The sequence below is a fragment of the Suillus plorans genome (genome assembly GCF_016647745.1).
Source record: "Suillus plorans strain S12 chromosome Unknown HD556scaffold_2, whole genome shotgun sequence".
Taxonomy (NCBI): Eukaryota; Fungi; Basidiomycota; class Agaricomycetes; order Boletales; family Suillaceae; genus Suillus; species Suillus plorans.
Genome location: NW_024537386.1, coordinates 1,374,758 through 1,396,225, shown reverse-complemented (window position 1 = coordinate 1,396,225; position 21,468 = coordinate 1,374,758). Strand labels below are relative to the sequence as shown.

General features: G+C 48.6%; 10 protein-coding genes across 10 annotated transcripts; 4 read left to right on the top strand and 6 right to left on the bottom strand.

The window, feature by feature from the left end:
• Positions 1-2: 2 nt before the first annotated feature.
• On the top strand, positions 3-2,552 carry HD556DRAFT_342719 (PUA-like domain-containing protein). Its single transcript, XM_041310325.1, has 5 exons — positions 3-183; positions 235-943; positions 1,000-1,126; positions 1,181-2,015; positions 2,074-2,552. The coding sequence occupies exons 2-5, from the start codon at positions 290-292 to the stop codon at positions 2,102-2,104; spliced, it is 1,647 nt and encodes a 548-aa protein (XP_041167260.1). The 5' UTR covers positions 3-183; positions 235-289; the 3' UTR covers positions 2,105-2,552.
• Positions 2,553-2,607: 55 nt separating this feature from the next.
• HD556DRAFT_1324065 (uncharacterized protein) lies at positions 2,608-6,557 on the top strand. Its single transcript, XM_041301468.1, has 11 exons — positions 2,608-2,934; positions 2,986-3,049; positions 3,115-3,225; positions 3,279-3,451; positions 3,498-3,921; positions 3,979-4,952; positions 5,003-5,161; positions 5,213-5,265; positions 5,321-5,600; positions 5,651-5,798; positions 5,860-6,557. Exons 1-11 carry the CDS (start codon positions 2,636-2,638, stop codon positions 6,508-6,510), a joined length of 3,336 nt encoding a protein of 1,111 aa, XP_041167259.1. The 5' UTR covers positions 2,608-2,635; the 3' UTR covers positions 6,511-6,557.
• HD556DRAFT_1324061 (DUF1682-domain-containing protein) lies at positions 6,558-7,985 on the bottom strand. The gene is made up of 5 exons (XM_041301467.1): positions 7,824-7,985; positions 7,669-7,765; positions 7,284-7,623; positions 6,734-7,234; positions 6,558-6,681 (listed from the first exon to the last, which is right to left on the bottom strand). The coding sequence occupies exons 1-5, from the start codon at positions 7,936-7,938 to the stop codon at positions 6,616-6,618; spliced, it is 1,119 nt and encodes a 372-aa protein (XP_041167258.1). The 5' UTR covers positions 7,939-7,985; the 3' UTR covers positions 6,558-6,615.
• A 144-nt stretch (positions 7,986-8,129) lies between these two features.
• Positions 8,130-8,660, top strand: HD556DRAFT_1428809 (uncharacterized protein; the record flags this gene model as incomplete). Its single annotated transcript, XM_041304752.1, has 2 exons — positions 8,130-8,177; positions 8,238-8,660. 2 exons carry the CDS (start codon positions 8,130-8,132, stop codon positions 8,658-8,660), a joined length of 471 nt encoding a protein of 156 aa, XP_041167257.1.
• A 137-nt stretch (positions 8,661-8,797) lies between these two features.
• Positions 8,798-12,364, top strand: HD556DRAFT_1428808 (uncharacterized protein; the record flags this gene model as incomplete). The annotated part of the gene is made up of 10 exons (XM_041304751.1): positions 8,798-9,508; positions 9,563-9,649; positions 9,703-10,198; positions 10,247-10,343; positions 10,392-10,537; positions 10,585-10,639; positions 10,687-11,101; positions 11,150-11,300; positions 11,355-12,274; positions 12,332-12,364. 10 exons carry the CDS (start codon positions 8,798-8,800, stop codon positions 12,362-12,364), a joined length of 3,111 nt encoding a protein of 1,036 aa, XP_041167256.1.
• A 286-nt stretch (positions 12,365-12,650) lies between these two features.
• Positions 12,651-13,722, bottom strand: HD556DRAFT_342280 (uncharacterized protein). The gene is made up of 4 exons (XM_041310324.1): positions 13,689-13,722; positions 13,365-13,627; positions 13,149-13,304; positions 12,651-13,096 (listed from the first exon to the last, which is right to left on the bottom strand). The coding sequence occupies exons 2-4, from the start codon at positions 13,548-13,550 to the stop codon at positions 12,971-12,973; spliced, it is 468 nt and encodes a 155-aa protein (XP_041167255.1). The 5' UTR covers positions 13,551-13,627; positions 13,689-13,722; the 3' UTR covers positions 12,651-12,970.
• On the bottom strand, positions 13,148-14,141 carry HD556DRAFT_1324048 (LSM-domain-containing protein). The gene is made up of 4 exons (XM_041301466.1): positions 13,854-14,141; positions 13,689-13,802; positions 13,365-13,627; positions 13,148-13,304 (listed from the first exon to the last, which is right to left on the bottom strand). The coding sequence occupies exons 1-3, from the start codon at positions 14,002-14,004 to the stop codon at positions 13,596-13,598; spliced, it is 297 nt and encodes a 98-aa protein (XP_041167254.1). The 5' UTR covers positions 14,005-14,141; the 3' UTR covers positions 13,148-13,304; positions 13,365-13,595.
• HD556DRAFT_1324045 (DEAD-domain-containing protein) lies at positions 14,142-16,893 on the bottom strand. Its single transcript, XM_041301465.1, has 9 exons — positions 16,726-16,893; positions 16,460-16,675; positions 16,074-16,400; positions 15,777-16,019; positions 15,582-15,726; positions 15,224-15,530; positions 15,002-15,168; positions 14,770-14,949; positions 14,142-14,715 (listed from the first exon to the last, which is right to left on the bottom strand). The coding sequence occupies exons 1-9, from the start codon at positions 16,788-16,790 to the stop codon at positions 14,335-14,337; spliced, it is 2,031 nt and encodes a 676-aa protein (XP_041167253.1). The 5' UTR covers positions 16,791-16,893; the 3' UTR covers positions 14,142-14,334.
• A 954-nt stretch (positions 16,894-17,847) lies between these two features.
• HD556DRAFT_1324038 (kinase-like domain-containing protein) lies at positions 17,848-20,023 on the bottom strand. The gene is made up of 8 exons (XM_041301464.1): positions 19,655-20,023; positions 19,425-19,602; positions 19,286-19,369; positions 18,992-19,233; positions 18,701-18,944; positions 18,406-18,647; positions 18,126-18,353; positions 17,848-18,073 (listed from the first exon to the last, which is right to left on the bottom strand). Exons 1-8 carry the CDS (start codon positions 19,843-19,845, stop codon positions 18,031-18,033), a joined length of 1,452 nt encoding a protein of 483 aa, XP_041167252.1. The 5' UTR covers positions 19,846-20,023; the 3' UTR covers positions 17,848-18,030.
• Positions 19,965-21,467, bottom strand: HD556DRAFT_1324034 (uncharacterized protein). The gene is made up of 2 exons (XM_041301463.1): positions 20,531-21,467; positions 19,965-20,479 (listed from the first exon to the last, which is right to left on the bottom strand). Exons 1-2 carry the CDS (start codon positions 21,292-21,294, stop codon positions 20,416-20,418), a joined length of 828 nt encoding a protein of 275 aa, XP_041167251.1. The 5' UTR covers positions 21,295-21,467; the 3' UTR covers positions 19,965-20,415.
• Between the last annotated feature and the right edge of the window lies 1 nt (position 21,468).

The following is a 21,468-nucleotide window of genomic DNA, read 5'->3' as shown; positions in this document are numbered from 1 at the left end:
GCCGGGAGTGCATCGTGAATCTCTTGATTGAACGCTTGAATCGAGTTTGGATCTTCTCTCTGCTGCATACTGAACCATCCTGCGAGGTAAGAAACTGCCTTTTGTCTTACCGCGGAGCCTATCCGAACCCTCAAGCTCGTCTTTCATCCATCCTTATAGTATTGCTGATGAACTCTGGCACTCGTAAGTGACTAGATTCCTTTCATTTCGTGTGCTCATATAACTGTCGCATAGCCCTTCTTCATTGCTCTTCGTCAGTGCAGCCCCAGCAACAGATCTTTGGAAAGTTATGGACCATCCTTCTCCAAAGGTCATTCTCCATCTTCTGCACTGTCCTCTTTGCTCGTCATCTCGTCTTCTAACAGACCCAACCACTCTACGATGTGGTCACACCGTCTGTTCATCACATATGACCTCAGATTTATGCCCAATCCCAACTTGTTCATCTACTCCACCAAGTTTCACGCCTACTATTCCACCTAGTTCTCGAGTCGCGTTCTTTCCAGCGACTACCGATAGCCGTACGAGTTCTCCTGAACCAGCTGAACGAAGAATTGATGTCAAAGTGAGAAAGTTGGTGGAATTGGTAATGAAGGCCGCAGAGGATGAGGCAGAGCAGTCTGACCACCTTGTGGACACCTATTCTGACTCTGGAGACGATTCCGATGACGAACAACAGGAGCCGGTCGCCTTTCCATTGTCCCCGTCATCAACTGACCGTCCCGTGACACCTGTCTCTGGCTCCTCCCCTACGTCAACAGGCTCTTCTCGACCACGGAAGCGGCGTCGACGTCATACGTCCAATCCACATTTACCGGATTTTCATCCTTCTGACCCTGAGGCTATATCGCTAGCCGAATTTGACAAGAACCTCACTACGGAGTTGACGTGCGAGATCTGTTTTATGCTGCTTTACCAGCCTATCACAACGCCTTGTCAACATGTACGTGTGTACAACTCCTTTTCTGTATGAAAGAACCCTGACGACAGTAATGCCAGACTTTTTGCTCTAAATGCTTACAGAGATCGCTAGATCATAGCTTGTTATGTCCACTATGTCGCGTGGAATTACCTGGCTTCGCTTACTTTCATGAACACTCGTATAACAAAGTTGTCCTTGCTCTTCGTCAGTAAATTACGTGTGGCTCTTGCATTCATCTAATTTCCTGTCAACGTGCAGTGCTCAAAGCTTACCCTGAGTCCTATGACGCAAGGGGACAAGCAATTGCGACAGAAGAGCGCGACGCACGTTTAGACACGCCAATTTTCGTTTGCCAACTATCCTTTCCGGGAATGCCAACACTCCTGCATTTCTTCGAACCACGCTATCGGCTTATGCTCAGGCGTTGTCTCGAGGCTCCAACACCGACTTTGGGCATGATAATGCCTCCACGTGCAGCACCTGTTGCCAGTCTCGGCGTTGATGCGGGTGCAGATTTTGGTACCATGCTTGAGATCCGCAGTGTGCAGATGCTGCCAGACGGGCGGAGCATGGTGGAAACCCGGGGCACGCATCGGTTCAGGATACTCGAACGCGGATCTCTAGATGGGTATATGATCGGAAGAGTGGAACGGATCGACGATTATGAAGACCTTTCTGATGACTGGGAGTCTGAGATCGAGGAGAATGCTGATTCTTCGTCATCCGCATCATCATCGTCTGCTTCTAGCGCCTCGGGTCATGCACCATCATCTCCACAACTTTTTTCGCGCATCATGTCGAACCTGTCACCGCCTTCTCCCACCAATCCACCTCTAAGCACCGCCGCGCTCCTTCAAACGTGTCACACGTTTCTGGAGCAGCTGCGTGCAGGTACTGCACCGTGGGTAGTTCAGCGTCTAAACCACACATACGGTCCGCAGCCGCCTGACGAGAACCCTGATGCGTTCTCCTTCTGGATAGGTATGGTGCTCCCGATAGATGAGCATGAAAAGGCCAAATTGTTACCCATTAAAAGCGCGCGACTCCGTCTGCGGATGGTCGTAGGCTGGATCGAACAGTTGAATAGTAATTGGTGGGTGCTGCACCTTATTTTACCCCTATCCCGCTCTTGACTGTGACTCGATGGTTAGGTGGTTTTCGCGTGGATGCATTGTAATTTAGCCTTGTTCCTTCACATCATATTTTCTTACTACACCATAGAATCGGCCTGATCACCGTGAAGGAGATGAACGAAAAAACAATGAAGTTTGCTTAATATGTATCACGTACTCTACCCACGTACCATATCATCCGCACTGTTGCAGTGTATCCTACCCATGCGCTCTATTTATTCCCATTTTCTCTTCGATTCTTCACTTGGTTACTACTTCTGCATCGGATATGGACTAGCTTGATTTTTTTTCTGTTGGAGTACCTGAAGGACTATATATGCTTGACGGTACCTTGATAGTCTTCACCGGCTTCACCTTAACCGCCTTATTTTTGGGAAGGTTGTGATTACCCTGACTTACCTTTGCGAACAAAAAAATTGTGCGCGCGTGTAAGGAGTAGTTACGAAGTGCCCCGAGCTGACTTGCTGGGCCGCCAGAGGTGCCCGTTGTGTCACACCGGGGTCACACCCTTATTAGCCAAAGTGTGACACTTCCGAACTGCTTATTCCACTCCCTCGGACGTCAGTGCTCAACGTGAGCCATGGCGAACTCAATCCGAGGCCCACCACGGTTGCTCATGCCAACTGTGCGCCCGCCCGCACCTCTGTGCATACCACAATGTCCCCCAAGCCCACCAACACGAAGGCAAACCTCATCAAAATTAATTCGTTCGCGCTCCGGCTCGGCAACTGCCATCATGACAAGCGCGGCATTCAATACGGGGACAGGGGTGAGCGAGGATTCTGTCGGGGAGCGCTGGATCGGGAGGGAGTCTCGTCTTGAAATTGCTGAGAATCGTGTCGAGCTCCAGGGTTATCAGATGTATGCAGTCGAGAAGTGGTTCGTGGGTTGTCTTTGTGTGAATTTCGGCGTGTGTTGACTGACGCATAGGATAGTTGAGCGTGTACGCCCTGTTACAGTGCTCATAGTGTATACGGGAGACCCTTCCCATAAGGTATGTTTTGTAATGTAAGCCTGAACTTCAGCGAGCAATGTTCATCCCCCTTGCTATGGCTCCAGGTTACTGTCACCGTGCTTAAGCCTGCTGACCGTTTGACACACGAGGAAGGAGAGTTAGAATTCAAGCTCTCTGTACAACACCTTCGCAAAGACGGGGCCCGACCAAAACAGGTACCTTGGCACTTGGGCGGTATACTCGCTTAGTGCTAATGCATACGCTTTAGACGCCCATGGGCATTCTGATGGTCACCTCTTTGGCAAACTTTCGGTCTGATTATACAATCGTGCAGATTCCAGATGGTGACTTTCTAGCAGTACAGGAGCGTTTGTACTGCAACATCAATCTGCTGCGAATGGGGTGCAGTGGCCGAAGTGCTGTTACGCTCGAAGAACCTGGGTAAGGTTTGGGCAATCGGCTTTTGTGTTCGCTCATTATTTCGTAGCGAGACGACAAAGGACCGGTTTAAATCATTGTACTTGATTCCTGACACTCCTTCCGCGACACATCCATTTCGCTCTAAATCTCCTCCGAATTCACGTGTCCAGACTCGCACTTTCTCGCATTCTCCGAGCCCCCTTATCCTTCCTGACACATTGAACAGCTCTTCTTCGCATGTCCAGCCATTGTACACTGGCGCCTCTCCGCAGCACAGCACGTCTAATATTAATGCACAGCAATCGCAGCGTCACCCACACTTTGCAGCCACTGTTCTAGAGCTGGTGAAACTGATGCAAGCTGCATTGTCTGTGTGTGGAATGTTCCCACTGACTTCCCTACCTATGTTGGATGGCCTACTTTGTGATGTCACCATAGATGGATTGCAAAAATGGATGGTGGAAGTAGGAGAGAGCCTTCCAGGTATTGAGGTCCGTGAAACTACCCTTTCATTATATTGAGACCTTGGCCAAATTAAGCACTTTCAGGCAACTGAACGTATTGCTGACCCCTCTGCAGTTGGGGCACTGCTTTCATTTGTGCTCTCAGCGCGAAATAAACTTGCGTCCTTTGCACAAGCAGTGCCGAAGGATCCCTTCCTACATCCACACGTGTTAATTGCTTGCATTAGTGCATGTGCACAGGCTCAGTTGTTGGGCATCAGCTCGCATCTTAATAATGGGATGCATTCGTCGCCAACGCTTTCGCACACGGAGACACCTCTGCTAATCACGGTATCGGGCGCCTCCTCACCTGGATTGTCGGTGTCGCCGGCAGTCTCCATATGCTCGCCATCGCCTTCCGTTGGTGCAAGTTCCTCAGTTCCTCAACCAGCGCTCCCAACTTATTTAAACCTTCACTTATACAATGCGCTTACCTCCACGCATGAGGCAAGGCTTAAGCATTCTGACTCACGGCGTGTGCAACGCATCATTTTATCAACTCTTGACCCTGCTTCTGAGCCGAACTCATCTGATGATGAGCGACGCGGGTTAAGCGGTCGTGTCAGGGGTTTTGTGGGGCGCGGTGGCGTGGCTGGTGCGGAGGGTGTATTGGTACCCGTGGCGGACCTAGGCACGTTCGTCAGAGCTGTCATAGGGCGTGATAAACAGCATGAGAAAGTTGGGTCCAGGGCCGAGAAAAACAAATTGGAAAGAGAGCGTGTTAGGAAGGACGAGAAACCCGACGAAGTGGATGAGAAGGAACGGGTAGCCGGTAGCGTGCGTGCTCTTTGGACCGGTAGAGTGGAGGTAGCGGTTCGTTTACGGGCGCGTGCAGTAGGACCCACGCAAACATTCCACAGAACCCGGGAGAAGGTACGAGAAAAAGATAAGGAACGACTTACGTCAAGTGATGTGGACGATTTGGGGATAGTGAAGAGCCCAGGCGAAGACGATAATGATCTTACCTTCGGAGGTGCTTGGTCTGGAAAGGTTCAGAAGAAATTGGAGTTCTGGGCTGGGTCAGTAGCTTCTTAGATTCTTCCGCTCCGGGCTGACACCTTCATTATAGCATCAATCGGTCCAAGAGATCGATAGATCTATCATCTCCATTGAGATCTGCAGGGCGCTCATCGTTGATAGCAGTGCCGTTGTCTGCACAATCGTCTTTATCGGGCCACGTGTATGCCGATACAAGTGTTTTGCCCGTACCGTCTGTGGTGTTATCCCCGTGAGTACCATCCCTTGTCTGGCAAGATTCACACTCAATCATAAGAGGTAGGAATAGCGGAGATGACGAGGACCTCCCCAGCAGCGGCCAGGTGTCACCCATCTGTATGTATACAAGTGACTTATTTGGCTAGACTGTGATCTAATGCTTCAATCCTAGCAATCTCAAAGACACACAACCCGTTCATACTTGACCCTTCTGATGCATCCATCACTGCGCAAAGATCCACGTCCAACCTTAACAAGGATGATCCAGAGTACAATCGCCGTGTGAAGTCCTTCCTTGCTCGACATCCCAGACGACCTAGAGACGAGAGTCGTGTGTCTAGCTGGTCGGGTGTAGGAAATGCAGAAGAAAAGAGAAAGTCTGTTGATAAATCTACTGAAAGAGAGAGCGAGGCGGAGAGTAAGAGGAAAATGTTGAGCCCTGATATCCGGAGGTAGGCAGATGAAACCCAATAAAGATATTATGTGCTAATACTCGCGGCAGACGGCATAGTTTTCATGACCTGGATGCTTTTCGAGACCTTCGAATCCTTCCTTTCAAATGGATGCGAATCGATGTAGACCTTTGCAGCCACCTATTAGTCATGCATCGGCGAGAAGAGCATTTGAAATGCATGCTTGCTTGCCTCGAGGTGAGCGTTTGTGTTCATGAGTTCTTTGGATACCCGCTCATCACGACGCGGACCGGTCTAGCATGTATCTTCAAACCTGGCAGCGACCAACGCGGCTCTCCTAAACGATGATAGAGATCATCGCGAATTTCTATCTAATCTGTCGAGCCAACTCGAAGCCCTGCAACGCGTGGAAGACGCAAGGGTCGCAGCACACAGTAGTCGTCAACAAGTCGCAGCTCTTGACTACGAGGCGGGGCAGTTCAGACGGCAAGACCTCTGGAATGCAGCAATTGCGCCTCGAGCAAAAGTGCTCGAGCTTAGGGGTAAAGTTTTTGGATCGGACACCGTTAGCTCGAGAAAGCGACGGCGGAAGCAGTGGACGCTTGGCGGCCAGGAGCGAGAGGTGGATGTATGGGGACGGACAGAGAGCGAGGCGGAGGAGGAACGTCGTGCAGGTGCTGGGTTGGGAGATTTACGGGTGCTTGGTGATGAGACGGATGACGAGATGAGCCAGGCGGAAGAGGATGATGAACACAAGGACGCTTTGATGCAACCAATGTGGCTGCTCAAGTTCCTTACCAGATGGACCGCAAGCCTGGGATTCTTGGCGGGTCAAAGTGGGGTGCAGGCGTCACCATCTCAATCTCACGCGCAGTCCCGCGACAGCAGTGTCCCTGCTACGGATTCTCGGACCAGCGGTTCTTCCATTTCTCCGTCATTACCTTCATAATATCTTACTTCGACGTTATTTAATGGTCTACTGCTTGGTCAAGGATATATGAAATAACATTTTTATGTACAATAGTCCTTCCTACATGTGATCTTAATAGAATATTTATGATTTCCTCACTGCCTTGCCTTGTGAACGTTTTAAGGCACGTTTCCGATCACGCTCAATGATCTGATGCGGAAGTGGTGAGCAAGGAAGTAGAACCCGATATGCAAAGACTAACCTTTTTCTGTTCTGCAGCACTCAGGCGTGAGACGCGTTCTAGTTCTGCTTTCCGCCTTGCGACCTTCTTATCCTCGGCCGCTTCCTCCTTCTTTTCCTTCACAGCCTCTTCCCGGATTTCCTTGTCCACATCCTCTCGGACCTTCTTCATCTTAGAACGGGTTTCTGGCCGCAAATTCATCTTCGTTAAACCGTCAATAAATGTAAACATAGCCGAGACTAGAGGAATGGTCTCGGCGGCCTTGTTTGCAGGGGGAACAGCCAGACACAAGATGACGTGTTTCTCGCGTTCGGCAGGTGTAAGGGGGACAGCAGGGCGTTCACGCGGCTGGTCCGTCACGGAAAGAGATTTGAAGTATTTGAGATTAACAGGGTCCGAAAGGAGCTTGGTTAGTGATAGCGTGGGAGTAGTCTTGAACAAGTTGTCAGTCACATCTGCCCATTCGGTCATCACGGAGAGCGAGGCTGGAAGTGAGGCATGATCGGCGGTACGGGTGAACGTCTGTGACATGTAAATTTAATATAAATTGATTGTAGGGTATGAGGCTAACCAAATCCCAGCGCTTGTCCTTGATATTTGTGAATTCATCCTTTGCAAGGACAGCCCATACGTAATCTGGGATGCTAGCAGCCATTTCCGCGTCGAGTTTGAAGTCCAGAGTGAGTTCATCGTATGGATTGTACCTGAGGTCGTACATTTGCCAGCCGAAATGATAGATAAGTTGCAGTGGATCTTGACGTGGGCGAAGTGAGAATACAGTGTGCAGAGACGCAATAGCACGTCGACCGGTGGAAAAATTGAAAAAGTCCGTGTACCCATCTGCTATGAGCCCTGAGGCAGATGTAGGTGAAGAGAATTGGTCTTGAAGGAGTGTGAGGTGAGCATTGTACCTGAAAGTGCGTTAAAGACGGCGTAGATCAAGATTTAAGACATACCAGGAATTAGCTCTTTTAAAATTGACATATTTGCCGTAGATAGCTATGGCTACATATGCCAACAATCCAGCTAAGAGATACGCCTGGCTTTGAAAGACTGCGTCATGCGGTGAGCACGAGTACGTTAGAGAAGAAAACCGAATACAAGCACATACGTCCTGGACGGAAAACCAAAAATTTCCATTTAACTTCCCAACCATCATAGTCTGTTGGTTGTACAAAAGGTGGGGGCGTCATAGCACCCAGAATTTTAACCAGAAGACTTGCCATGGCTTGCTACTTAGCCTCGGAGACTTAGTGAAGTTAAAGAATACCTGGGAACTTTCGGAAAGAAGTCCGGGGTTCGGTAATTTCCGGAGGAGGGCCGGTGCCACTTAATTCGCTCTAGATCGCAGTAGACAAGGTACTTAAGAAAGTTGTGGGTGTTATCATCCCCTCCCTCTTTCCTTCAGACACTGACAATGGATCCGTCAATGCTTGTCACAGGATCATTGCTCAATCAATTTCAGGTAGAGATGGAGGCAAGTTCAAAATAATTCGTAATTCAGTGTTTCTAAACACGAAAACAGCCTAGGCAAAGCCAGCCAACCGATTATGGCCGTTTTGTGATTCATATTGTAAAGCGTATGACACAACAGTCAGGCGTTATCGACCAAACCATGTTACGTCGGGCGATTGGGCTCGCATCGTCATACCTTGTGACTGATACAAGCACCAATTCCGACCGTGGTATCCAGACGTGGTGTACTGGGTTCCATCGTCTTGTCGATATTATGGTTGTGTTACATTCAAGAGGGGAGCTGGAACTTGACACAGTCAACGAGGCATCAAAAGCGTGTTCTGAATGTTGGAGTGTGGCCGGAACTTGGCGGGGCATGGAAGATTGTCGCCAGGGTGTGAAGGAGGTTGCTGCTAAACTTAAGAAGTTACTTGATGAGCCTCACAGAAGAACGTATAAAGGATCCAAAGTGTACACCCCGAGCAGTAGTTAACTTGGTAATGACAGTACAGGGAAGGAGAAATAGCCCCTAGAGTGGCGGTGCCAGCCATGATGTACGTAATATCATGGCCGTATATTGATGTCTTACATTGGAGTCTCGTCAACTGCGGGCTTCCAACATTCCTTGTCATGACCACACCACCTCCCCAAAACTCTTCCTCCAATTCAAAGCACCGGCCACGTCGGCCAACTCGTCAGATACCTTCTGCTCCAAAGCCAACTGATGGCGATCCACAGGATCCTGTTCCTTCCGAGGAGCGCTATTTGGTTCTGACACCTCTCCGAGCTCACTACCTGAAGAAATCACTAATACAACTTCAATTCCACAAAGAATTAAATCTTATAACAAACGCACCTGATGATGGTGGCTCCACCCTTGCATACCTTGGGACCCCGTTTACGCCGCCTCCAATGGGTGCTCAGCCCCTTGATTTACCCTTCTTGAAGTATATGTTCCGTCAATTTCTTTTAACATTCCCCCTCCTCGCAGCTGCAGATAAAAGTTTCTATCCAAATAAACTACAAGTATTTGTTGCTTCCGCTCTTGCGAAGAACATATCCCCCACCTCATTACTTGAGGATGAAAACGAACCCAGGGCTGCTCGCCTCAAATTGCTTGACAGTATGGAACGGAACTTTGCCCTATTTTTCAGCGCTGGTACAAAGCTAGTAGAACAAGAAGAGGTCGTCCGGCTCAACCAACATGATCTTGATCGCCTCGAGCAACTCGCTAAGAAGCGGCAGGCACAGTTAGCCAAACGTCGCGACGTATTCGAAGTAAATATTGTATGTGTGAGGAATATCACAGACAAGGGTCGAGTCCGCAGTCGGGTTCACGAGGTTTGCTGGCATATATCGATCATCAATCATCGATGTCCTCATCACCTAATATAGGAATTCATCATCAGGACTCGGCTATCAGAAGATAGGGAAGTTTGCGTGTCTCGAAGGTATGGCGACTTCAAAACGCTTGCAGATGAGGTACGATTTGTGCGCCTCAATCCTTGACACAGCCCATCACGTCTCCTATGTAGTTGCGCAAATTTCATCCTGAAGAGATGGTACCTTCCCCACCCGTCAAAGATCGTACGATCGTCAATGTTCCGCGCTCGACATCTCCTCCAGATATCTCCACCATATCACGGATGCAACGCACAACCCTCTCCGATTGCAGTGCCACCTTCTCGGACGGTTCATCTGAATCGCTCCCGCACTCTTCGTCTTCTCATCAGTCTTGGAATGGGAGATCTCCACCGCGGCTGTCCCGGGAAAAGAACAGGTTGACCCTTAGAGCTTATCTGCACTCTCTCATGAACAATAGGGTAATCGGGAGCTCTCCCGTGCTCAAATCTTTCTTACTCAGCGGACCTACTAGTTTGGGTCCTGAAGAGGTAGAAGATGCTCGGAGAAGGGAAGACGCAGACAGAATTCGTGAAAACGGGAGGAAACGGTTTGCGCACGAAATTGCTGCTCGTGTCGATGGTTTAAGAGATGCAGTGAAGAGCGTCAAGGGCGACATCATGGGGAAAGGTCTGTCAACTTCAGGGGTTGTTTATCGCCAATCTCACATATTCATAGATGGACTCAGTCATATTTTTGCCATAATTAAGGTGACTCCCGACATAAACCAATTACCTCCTAATTATCGGGCCGTGACAGAATGGGGCAGAATAACGTGCGTATACGTCACTTTCAATAATCAAATAACTAATCGTTTTGGTAGGCTAGCCTCGACAATCTTCCAAATGTTCGTTGCGTCTGATACTGCGTCGGAAACATTCGCAAGCATGAAACGTTTACATGGATTGATGCCTTACTTTTTGCTAAGGACAGCGCTCAAGATAAGCAGTCCAGTTGCCATGATACGCAGTAAGGTGCACATACCCTCTCAGGACTGATGTATTAATGAATGCTAGGCGTGGTGGACATCTTTCTGGCGACTCCGTTCGGTGGAAGAAGTCTCCTTCAACGGTAGTCCAGAATTTAACCGGTCAACCAGCCTGTTAATGCTTTACCAGAATGTTCTCTAGCTCTCTTACGGAAGAGGTCACAATTATCGAAGAAGATATCGAGGCTGTAAAAGCCAAAGTTGATGACCCTGTCATATGTGAGAAGCTCCGCTTGTTTGTCAACGCCACGCGCGACATCCAGGATACGTATCGAACGGATGCAAAGAACGGGAAAATTCCCGTACTTGTTGTCGTTCTGCGATCTGGAGAAGAACCCGGGTTAAATCGTGACCAATTACGCAGAGTGCACCGGGCGCATCTTGCACATGCGGCATATCTGAGGGAGCGGGAAAACCTTGTGGACTCAGACGATGACGATGGGCCAACCAACGAGGAGGCATGGCTGTTTGAGGATCTAAAGATGCTCGTGCAGCTTTATTCCCGGTTGAGAGACAGGGAACAGTTGATTGCACTAATATTCGAGGTCAGCCTGCTTGACAAACTGTCGGTATCTCCGCTGACGCACTCCCAGGGTGTTACCGCTGAGTTGCTGAAGGATATCATCTCCATTTTTTATGCGCCATTAGCCCAAGTATACCGGGCTGCCAATATTGGAAATTCTGTATCAGATCTGCAGAATTTCATCACCGATTTAATTAGGGTCGTCGAGGCTACGGAAGAAAGTAAGCTCTTCGCGCCCATTCTTAACGGAGAAAACCTAACCATCGAGCGATTAGTGAGCGACGAGGATCCCCAGGCCACCGTGCAAACCTTTATTGATCTCGTCGGCCGGCATGAGCAAGCATTTTACTCTTTCGTGCACAAGGTACATGCAAACGGGAAGGGCTTGTTTGAAAACCTGATGCAATGGATTGAAAAATTCCTTACTGTCGTCCGGGAAGGTCTAGGATCACCGGTGTCGCTCGAATGGCTACTTCCCCACGGTGGGCAAGAGCGCACGAATATGGTGAACGAGATAGATGAGGTAGCTCGGTACCATTACAAGCTGAAGATCGCACACGAAGAAAAAGTGCGCAGGCGTTTCACGCGGGCTCAGGGACATAATGACGCGGACGCCGAAGATGAAGCCACGCAGGCCCTAGTGCACAGCGTGGTAGGCGAAATTAATTTCGGGGAACTGGTTCAAAGTGATGCTCTTGATCTTGCCGCGGAGGAAACGGATGATGAAAGCGATGAGTCTTCTAGTGAGTACGAAACGGAAAGCTCGGGGAGCTACGAAGATGCCGAGAGCGAGGAGAGCGAGGAGGAAGGGCCAACTCCAACTCGGTCCCGAGTTCAAACAGCTAGGGCATCTCCGCATATGTCGTCCCCGCAACGCCCGCTGACGCCTCCACCTGTGCAACAACCTCCCCCTTCTACCCGCCAGCGATCCATCTCATTACGGAGCACGAAATCTGCCAATTTCTCCCATCAGTTGAATTGGAAAGATGTTCCTCCTGTCCCGCCATTACCGCCATCACTTCGTCGTGCGGACAAACCGTTACCCCCGCCTCCCCCCACCCTAGCTGCACGTTCCGCGGAAAACCTTCAGCGTGCACTAGATCACCCACCGCGCAGATCGAAGGGATCCACAGACATGCTCAGACCTCCTGATCTGGTTTACATTCCACAGCTGTTGCCATTATTTGTGGAAGTGGTCAGCTTCTCCTCTTCAAACTCGACTTCATACTTGTCACTCACTCCTTCTTTATAGATGCGACCGAATCTACGTAGCAGGGATACATGATAAGGTCAAGTTGGATCAGCAAGCTGTTGTATTTATAGGAATTCTGCGGAGATTGATATTCTACTATGTTTTTGACGGATCTCGTTTCTGCAAGACCCATCTACTGTGGTAGATCTGGCAGTACAACCATGCGAACTTCGATAGAGCTCTCTAAGGATGAAGACGAATTGGCGGATCCTACATCATACCCAGTCCTCCTGGAGGTTGATTGCTACCCAGCAACCTCCCGCAGTACCTGCGTCAGACCAGTGAGCTCATTCCGGAGATAGTCTTCCTGACGCAGCATTCAACAATGACGGACGTGCATGAACAGTTTCAGGAATATCGTGTGAAATGTCTTTGTGCGCGTTTAACTTGCTTGAACGACAGTGTGGCGCAGTAGGATAGGATTCACTGACACACTGCCATGGGTTAGAGTCAATGGCCATACGCATTGAAAAAAACACGCTCTTTCCTGCAACTCTTCCGTCCTGACCTTGAGCATGTCCAACTTACACGCGCCATTTCTCTGCAGAAAGTCAAAGCCAGCCAGTTCGCACTGATGATGCCCCCCAGAAAGAGACTTCTGAGTGACAGCATGCGATGTCAAGTGCGGAGTCCACGGACTTAATTACTCAGTTTGTGCAGATGTTTGTGTAGACCACGTCTTGTCCTTACTAGCATCTGAGCGGCTAGCTCTTGGACGGGCAGCACGGTCTGTTCGCGGGGATTGACGTTGAACAACGCGATAGCCTGAAAACGATGATGAAGCGTAGAGTATGAGTATGATTCGATAATCACCTACCTTAATCAAGAAAAGGAAATGAGTCGTCTTTGGGTCTGCGTTCGTGAACGTGAACGCGAGGTCTAATTCTGCCATTGCGTCGTGCACCTGCTGGTTTCCGCAGAGGGCGAGGCCCTTGGAGATATAGCCAATCGAGGAGGGCTCAATGCTAACTGACTATGTCACCATCCAGGTTAGCCCATATTAAGTGGGGCGTGACAGGTCAGCATATTTTACCTTGGTCGCATCCTGAAGCGCGTCATTCCAGGCAAGCTGTCTCGCCATGACGAATGAACGATTGGCATAGAAATCAAAGTTGTTGGGATCGGCGTCGATTTGGTGTGTGAACAACTGTGTAGTAGTAGGCAGGTCCCCAGTTATACATGCATTGCGGGCTGCCGCGTTCATAACGAGGATCTGCATGAAGTATGTTCACATTGTACGATAAGAGTCAAAGCGACTATATGATTATAGCGGTTCTGCAGCAGAAATGTACAACACTAGTATACGAGAACACATCAGAACACGGCATGTCCAGACACACATCCTCGAACGACTTACCATTATTCCCGCGAATGAACGCGTCCCCGTATCGATTCGTAACTACCCCATTCACATGCTCCTCAGTCTGCTCCAGCGCAATGTTCATATATCCATCTAGACATGAAAGCACGCCTACGCACATAAGCTTGGTTCTAGATTGACGCAAGGCAAAGGAAAGGATACCTCGATAATCAACACCTGATGTGAGACGCACGATGACCTTTTTCCCGACCACGCCTTTCAAGAAATCTGTTGGTGTGCCTGTTGATGCTGATGGTGGGGGTGGGGGTGGGTATGCGTCGATATCTGGCGGTGGAGGTGTTGACTCGTCCATGATGAAAGTCGAGTCCAAGTCAAAGTCAAAGATTTGGACTTATTTGGTTTTCGCGGCTTTCGTCTGATACAGCGATGCTCTGAGTGCTGATCCTTTCCATTTGGGAGAGCATATATACGAGACAGGGGAACAGAGCAGGAAGAAAATCAGATATTGTCCACACCATATGCGCAGCACGACAACGACGTTCTCGTATGGGACTTCTGAATCGGCTTCATTCAGACGCTGGGGGACACAATGATTACATGCCAAGATACGCCGATCATGGTTTGATGCCTCGGAGAACACGAATGTACGGAAGGAGACAAGAACGAGACAATTGCCTATTTTTCACAAGTCACCGAACTCCTGATCGAATTCTTTCTGCGAAACAGCTCCCTTCCGCAATTTTTTGGCTAATCGTTCTTCTCGTGCCAGTTCGTCCCAATCGTCCTCTCCGCTACTCTCTTCTGGTTTGGCTCTGCCTGTTTGGAGGGTACCTTTTAAGTCACCACCAACAACATTTTGACTTTTAAGCCATTGCTTTTTCCTCGCCTTTTGTGTCCGGCGCTTGTCTTTGTCATTTTTATCATCAGCTTGCTGACTCCATGCAGCATTACGTTTGCGCTTAGCAGCTCGAGTCTCGGAGTCGTGCTTCACCACAGCTTTCTTCGAATCTTCTTCAACTCGCTTGGCTTCCTGTGCCTTGTCCGCATAACAGTATGAATCCCACTTCATTCATCGTAGCAATCAGTATGTGTGATATCTGGGAATTATTGAACATACATCAAGTTCTGCGCCTTCCCATTGTGATTTATCACGATCTTTCAGTTCGGGCATTCGTGGCAGACGCAGCAGACCGAAGCTTTTTGCGACGCCTATTAAGTCCAGGTCTTTGATTCGGAAGATGTAGGAGGCCTCATGCTTGGAGTATGCACGAACAAAGGAGACAAACGCCTTTACAGCCTGTCAAACTGTGAGAATGGCCACGTATATCAGATTTGGGAAAGGCAGCTACCTTGTCATGCAGCGCGCGATCTGTCATGACAGTTTGTCTGATTTGGGACATGAAGGTACTGACGACATCATCCTCTGTCGAGGGGCAATCTGTGTCCGGTGCTTTGCTTCCATCGGCTAGTATGTATGGATGCTGCCTGATTGGTATTTTTCGAACGGATAAGAAATCTATTGACGCGGACGTCAGTTCGAAGATGTAATGTGAGTGCGTATGAAAACAGACCAATATACTCAATCTCTCTTCCTACTAAAAGTGCATATGCCTTCCCACTCCTTCCAGCTCTAGCTGTCCGGCCGCAACGATGAGAAAAGGCTTTTGAGTCAGATGGAGGGTCGAACTGAATGACAACATCCACATGAGGAATGTCAAGTCCTCGGGCAGCAACGTCCGTAGCAAGAAGCACTGAAGGAGAAGAGGACGACGACAGAGTTGAAGAAAAGGCTGAGAGGGCACGAGTACGGGCTGCGGGAGGGAGGTGTCCGTGGAGAGAATGGAGTTGAACATTGGATGGTAAGAGCGTTGGTAAAATCTAAATCCCATTTGGAATTCAGGAGCAAAAGGTCGATATAAGAACGCTCACGCGATAAAAATAATCAACACATGCGCAAGTCGCAAAGTACACAATGAAATGTGGCGCGTGATGAGATGAGGACTCCTGCTTGATTATACGTGTCAGTTGAACCAATTTTTCGGATGGGAGACAGCTAATGTATAAATTTTGAAGTCTAAGGAGAGAGGAATGGGTAAGAAATGTTACGTAGCACATACACCTTACCCTGCAGGTATCCGCCTTTCCTCGATGATTTGACTTTCTTGCAAGGTTCCCGAACTCGTTCCCCTTATTCTCTTTGATTGAACTTTGACAACGATGCGAGCAGGGTTTCGTAAGCCAACGCGAACCAATTCAGAAAGAGCATCAGCATCTGTCATCGTCGCACTGAAAAGACCAGTTCTCCTTTGTTTCGGAATATGAGTGATGATACGAGTCAGAGCAGCTTGAAAACCTAGGTCTAGCAAACTTTAAACGTCTTCAGCAAATAAACTCCTACTCCTGTAAATGGGAGAGGCCCACCGGTCTGCTTCATCTAACACCAACACTTCCAACTCCTTGACGCTAACAACAGTTTTCCCTTTGCCTATAAGAAATTCTTCCATGCGTCCAGGTGTCCCGATGATGATATCAGCACCACTAGAGAGAAAGCGCTGTATATCCTGAGCTGGGGAAGATTTATCTGATGAAACAAGTAGAAGGGGTGGAGGAAATCCTGCTCCTGAGTATTCAGTGTCTGTTGAGGGTGGTGGTGATCCTTCTCCATTCTCACACTCCTTCAATGTGCTATTATCTGGTTGGGCATTCAGGAAGAGAGAAAATACGGAATGAATCTGAGTTGCAAGCTCTCTTTCGAATAAGGACTAGGATTAGACGTTGAGTAATATAAGAGTTCCTCAGAAACTCACCTTGTAGGACTGACAACCAGTGCACCGACTTCGTTTCTTCTAAGTCTAGTATCCCTTCTGATAAGACGTTCGAGGATAGGGATGACAAACGCTAGCGTCTTGCCAGAACCTGTCACAGCCTCGACTACTACGTCTTTATGCTGCATAAACAGCGGTATTGTGGAAGCTTGAACAGGCGTCATTTGGGTATGCCCCATCGATTGTATAACGTCCAGACTAGAAAACTTTGATCTCACTGCTTGAAGTTTAAATGACGGTGAACTCACACCCATGGTGTTAATGGTGTTGGAAGTGACGACCATAAGCCAGCAAATGCAGCAGATTGTGACATGCTTGAGCAAGACTTTCGGAAGTGGACTAGCGATCTTTGAGCCAATGGCTGTAGATCCGTTCAATTACTACAGTTGCTGATGAGTTGTGATCATGACATGCTGCCAAAAACTTCATCATGAAAGTCACGAGACTATTACTTACTACTAATAGCACTCATTGTATACTATTCCCTAAATTTCAGTGCTCAGCGCCAGCGCTCAGCAGTCGATGCAGGCGACTAGCTAGGCTACTTTACACAAAGTCTACAAGAACTGTAGCCACTATCCGAGTCCGTTCCAACGTACGACAGCTAATACTACAACTAGTAAACAGAGGTGATCATGTCACAGTAGAAACATGATTCACTCGGTCGACGGTCACGGTGACACAACGTTGACTAACTCAACCTCCCATTGCTTGGGTCGAGTGTACAGGTGGTGGCACCGGCATTTTGTGAATTTCTTATCAAGACTCTTGAGACCTGCCGACCTGCACTGGACGTATGTGATCCAACATGATTGACGATGCAAGCGCATGGTGATGGTACTTTGGGCGCGGGATCTCAGCTGGAATGCGGTCACAGTGATATTAAGCTCGCTGGTTGGACACAACATACGCAGCCAAATCCTCACTTACCTCAGGCGAATCATAAATTGTCGCAATCTTGAAAATTAAGAACACTGCCTCGAGGCTCGAGTGTCCTGGTAGGCCGACGGTCCCCAGCTCTGCGCTGCGAATGCGATACACGGTCACCAGGATTGATAGGCATGTGAAAACTATGCTTGAGCGGCTTGACCATCTACATACGCACGTAGTACAAGTCCCAGGCTGAGATCCTATCATCAGGCTGGTGTTCGGAATTCCATCGAAAGTCTCATGCGTGCCAGCATGAGGCTTTTGATGGAATTCCGAACACCAAAATATTCGATGGGTGGTATATTGAGTTATCACCAACATGCGCTCCATCATATAATCCGGAACTTAAGTTCTCAGCTAATAGGGTGCACGTAGAGTCTGGGTAGACGGTTGGCATACTTCATGAATGTCCGCACGGAGGTGGCTGTGCGAATAATCCAGGACATCGTCAATACCCAAAACGTCGGCCTTCTGAATTCAATATATGGTAGCCGTACATAATGGTACATGCGCACCGTATCATATCGAAATTACAACGAGTTCTTCGTATAGTCGTACATGTATACAAACCTTGCATACAACTTGCATATATATATTACATGGCCGTTACAAATAGTCCAACATCAAACAGCATGCGATGAGATCGTGAATCGCTTGAAAGTATATCTGTCGAAACATGAGTAACCGACAACAAGATAAGGCTGAATAGATATCATACCCAAGGAACGCGAGGTCCTTTTGAGCATCGGCGAGGTCCGCTACAGGAGCTTCAGCTGGTGCCTGATCAATCTCGTCCGTAGGGAAGTACGACGTATCCGTGATCGAGCGAAGATGTGGCACAAAAGGTGCATCAATCAGGCGTATCGTGTCCCACTCCACGCCATAGAAGAACGGGTGGTTCTTGATCTGTTCGATATTCAATCGCCGATCTTGAGATGTGATGAGTCTGCTGAAGATATAAGCACGACTATTCAGCAGTTATATTTTGGACATCATACCGCCGGATCAAATCTTCAGCTTCTCGACTTAGATGGACATCATCCGGGAACACTAGGTGGTATTGCCATTGGATGATCTTTTGATAGGTGTCGTGCGTAGATTCGGAGCAGAAGGGAGGGTATCCGACGAGGCATTCGAACATAATCGCACCTAACGACCACCAATCACACTCATTGCCATAACCCTTCTGTTGAAAGATTTCGGGGGCAATGTAATCAGGGGTTCCAACAGTCGAATACGCCTTGTTACGCCAAATAAGTGTTTACTGTGGACACAGCATAGCACTGTCCTTACCAGTTTCCGACGGTTTGCTTTCCACGTAGCGATTTGGTCCTTGCTTGACATAGTCAAGTGGATAGCATTGACCATGACACTGTTACGGGCGGCGGCAGCCGGTGACTGCACGCCATTAGAAGAGTCCAAAAGCCGCTGGTAATAACTTGAATCATGCTGCTTGTGAAAACCAGTCGACAGTCCGAAATCAGACAGTTTTATATGACCATCCTTGTCGATTAGGATGTTGTCTGGCTTAATATCCCTGCGAGAACGTATAAGAATAGTAAAGTGAAGAAAGGCTATGCTGACCTGTGAATGAAGCCAAGCTTATGGACAGTGTCGATGGCAAGTACACATTCTGCGATGTAGAATCGAGTGACGTCCTCAGAGAATGTATCATATTTAATGAGCATGGTCATGAGATCCCCACCAGGGAGAAACTCCATGATAAGATACAGCGTCTGTGGGTCTTGGAAGGAATAGAACAGTTGGACCACCCAATGGGAGTTGGACTCGGCCAGAACGTCGCGCTCAGCACGGACGTGGGCCAACTGCGGAGAAAGTTCCAGCCACTTGCATCTGTCACAACGAAGAAACTCGTACCTGGTCCTTTTTCAGCATCTCCTCCTTCTTCAATGTCTTCATAGCATAAATTTTACCGGTATCAGTTTTTTGGACCAGCCTGACCTGCACGCAATGATACCGTATAGTGCATACCGACCAAATTAACAAACCCACCCACCTCACCGAAAGCACCTTTCCCGATCACCTTGACTGTTCTGAAGTCGTCCAAACCTAACCGCGTCCGCCGAAGTCGAAGATAAGTAGACTCCTTCTTTCCCAGTTGTTGTAGTTGGCGATGTTTCCTGTCTTCGGACGTCATGATATCGATCTGCAGCTTCCTTTCAAGCTCAACGCGCCTGCGAACCCATCAGAGCCTTCTTCTAAGTCGACCGGCAATTCTAAATGTACCTGGTATTCCGCTCGATAGCTGCTTCTACAGCAACCTTGTAGAAATGCTCTAGCTTGAGCTGCGCGGCTTTTGCACGGTGAACAGCATCGTCCGAGAAACCAGCGACACTACGCTCAAAAGTAACATAGTCGGCTGGTTTGCCTGAGCCTGACGAACTTGAAGTTGTCGACTGACTGCTCGAGCGTTGCATGACAGTGAGGATCCACCGTGTCACCTATCTCTGGTAAGAGTATGTTGATCGGCTGGTCAGCAAAACGTGACAAGAGAAGATTCTAGGTTGTGATGGTAACTTTAAGTTGTGATTTCATATGCAGGAGCACTTTTAAGTTGTGATTTCATAGCAGTAATAAGACATAGTATTTGTGCTACATCTGAGGAACGTATGTACACGAAGTAAGATATCATAATGGGGGTAATGAGAGTGTGGGACGTCTGAGACCTTTTAGTACAGTTGAGTGAATAGTCAGGAAATGATGAGATATCACGGGTATTTGTCTTTAAAATCAACTTCTGAGGTCCATCGAACATGACCCCCTTGGTTTGGCTTGAGTTGAGCATACCGAGGAAGCGACGGTTGAGAAGCCGAATAAACAGGTGCGTAAGGTGAATGGAATTGCAAAGCAGGAGATCCTGGGCGGCTTGCAGGCGTAAGCGATTCGTAAGATGCAGAAGGCCGAGGAGGCGTTGAAAATCTGTTCCTGGTCCCACTTTCACATCACATGCATAAGGTAGGTTTCGGACTTGACCGAAGGTTGACAACTCACATGTGGGACGGAGCTGGGCTGACAGCTGACCCTGGATGTAAATAGGATGACACCGCTGAGCTGCGCCATCAATCAGATGACCAATTTCAAAATGGTAAATGTATCGCATACGAGTAGAGTGAAGCAGGATTAACTGCCGTCGAGTCAGATGCATGCCCCCAAGAATCATACATGGCATTAGATGAGGTCGCATAGGCAATTGATGGGTTAAAATTCAGTCGGGTATTGGAGCTTTTTCCTGAAGGCATTAAATGCTTCGAGTTAGAGGGCTCGAGACAAGGGCCATGAGAAATGCGTCGATGGGAAGTCTCTGTACGTGGTGGCTCAGCGGGAGAATATGATGAAGAGGGACGGTGCTGTCCACGACGAACAGGTGGTGGGTTAAAGGAAGTACGACTCGGTTGGGGTTGTGACGCAGAGCCACTGGCATGATACATCGAGTATTCGTACGGAGGTCCCTCAAAAGAAGGACCTACAGCTGTGAAGGGTGGAGGAGGCGAGAAAACCTCTTGATACTCCCCGTGCTCTGGTTTCTCTTTGAGAGGACCAATTGGCTGAATGGCAACTGGTTTGCTGCAAGAATATTGCGCATCTGCTGGGCTTGGAGGAAGGGGGCGAGGTCCTCGAAGTGTACGCTTCTGTATGTGAAGCGGCTGTACTGAGGTCTGGAACAATCCTGAAGGCTGTTTCTGCTTCTGCTCTTCTGGTTCCTTAGAATCTTTACTATCGTCTTCATCGCGCTCTTCCTCAATGGCGTGAATAGGAATTTTGGATAAAAGCAGCTCTTGGAGTTTCTTCTCAACGATCTTCCGGTCATGGCCCTGCTGGGAGAGCTCGTATGAAGGCGGGGGTGGGTTGCAGGAATCACTGTTCATTGTGAACCAGGTTTGGTGCTCTAAAGAGGGACGTCAAGGACATCGAACAAAGTGGAAGATGAGTTAAGAGAAGAGAGAGATAAACGCCCTAGGTGGAAGGGTGACTAGTGTTGCCAGTCATGTATGCACAGCAACTAGTTTTGACACTCACTGACACATATGTCAAGTTATTAT